This window comes from Priapulus caudatus, unplaced genomic scaffold (assembly GCF_000485595.1).
Source record: "Priapulus caudatus unplaced genomic scaffold, Priapulus_caudatus-5.0.1 Scaffold1955, whole genome shotgun sequence".
Classification (NCBI taxonomy): Eukaryota; Metazoa; Priapulida; class Priapulimorpha; order Priapulimorphida; family Priapulidae; genus Priapulus; species Priapulus caudatus.
Genome location: NW_014579016.1, coordinates 23,804 through 25,018, shown reverse-complemented (window position 1 = coordinate 25,018; position 1,215 = coordinate 23,804). Strand labels below are relative to the sequence as shown.

The window sequence follows — 1,215 nt, the reverse complement described above, 5'->3', positions numbered from 1 at the left end:
TATATAAGTAAAAACACAGATACCCATTGAGATATAGAAAAATATGAATATCAAAATAGAATGAGGTGTCTTCTCACCTTCTCTCGGCCGCTTTCTCGGGTGCCATTCTCTCTTCCCACCTCCTCTCGTATCTTTCCCCTCTCGCATCTCTCTCCCCACGCTCTAACCTTCGCTAACACGCTCCCGCCGCCGTCTCTCCGGCAGGCACGACAAGCCTACCGACCCGGACGACCCGCTAGCTGACCAGAACATCAAGGATCGTTACTACGGCGTTAACGACCCCGTCGCGGACAAGCTGATGCGACGCGCTGCGACGATGCCGGGCATCTCACCGCCGGAGGACCGATCGATCACGACGCTCTACGTGGGCGGCCTGGGCGACAAGGTCACCGAGAAGGACCTGAGGTAACGTAGCGACTGTGCAGTGTTCATTAGAAGGGGACAGGGTCACATAGAAATAATGTACTCTCACTAACTCTCTCCCTCTCTCTCTCTCTCTCGCGCGCGCGCTTGCAGAACTACGTTTCATTCCTCTAACTCTCTCTACTCGTGCGGGCGTAGGGACTGCTAACCCCTCCTCTCTCTCTCTCTTTCTTCTCACATGCAGGGACCCTAACTCTAACCCTAACTCTAACCCTCTTCTCTCTCTCTCTTTCTTCTCACATGCAGGGACCACTTCTACCAGTTCGGTGAGATTCGCAGTGTGAACGTCATCCCGAAGCAGCAGTGCGCCTTCGTTCAGTTCACGAACCGGTCGACGGCGGAGGCTGCGGCCGAGGCTTCATTCAACAAGCTCATCGTTAACGGCCGTCGGCTCGTCATCAAGTGGGGCAAGTCGCAGGCGGGCCGCGACGGTGGAGGAGGAGGAGGAGGAGGAGGGCCGGGCGAGGCGGCGGGGCAGGGGCTGGAGCCGGTGCCAGGACTGCCAGGACGTAAGTGTGTGGTGGAGGTGGGGGTGGTGGGCGTGTGTGTGTGTGGGTATGGGAGGGATGTATGCGCGCGTGCATGTGCGTGTGTGCACGCGTGTGTGTGCGCGCGTGCGTGTGTGTGTGTGTGTGTGCGCGCGCGTGCGTGCGTGGGTGAGAGAGTGTGTGTATGTGTCTGTGTTTGCATGTGTGTGCATCCCCTCACGCTCTAGCATTGGAAGAGGAGGAGGTAAGGGAGTTATAGGAAAGAGAGGAGGTAAGGGAGTTATAGGAAAGAGAGGAGGTAAGG

General features: G+C 57.3%; 1 protein-coding gene across 1 annotated transcript in view; it reads left to right on the top strand.

The window, feature by feature from the left end:
* LOC106817966 (pre-mRNA-splicing factor RBM22-like) overlaps nucleotides 1-1,215 on the top strand; it is an 8,494-nt gene that overhangs the window by 5,586 nt on the left and 1,693 nt on the right. Inside the window, exons 6-7 of the mRNA XM_014822671.1 lie at nucleotides 205-405; nucleotides 670-932. Of these exons, the coding sequence (XP_014678157.1) occupies nucleotides 205-405; nucleotides 670-932 (464 nt within the window). The remainder of the gene's footprint in view (nucleotides 1-204; nucleotides 406-669; nucleotides 933-1,215) is intronic.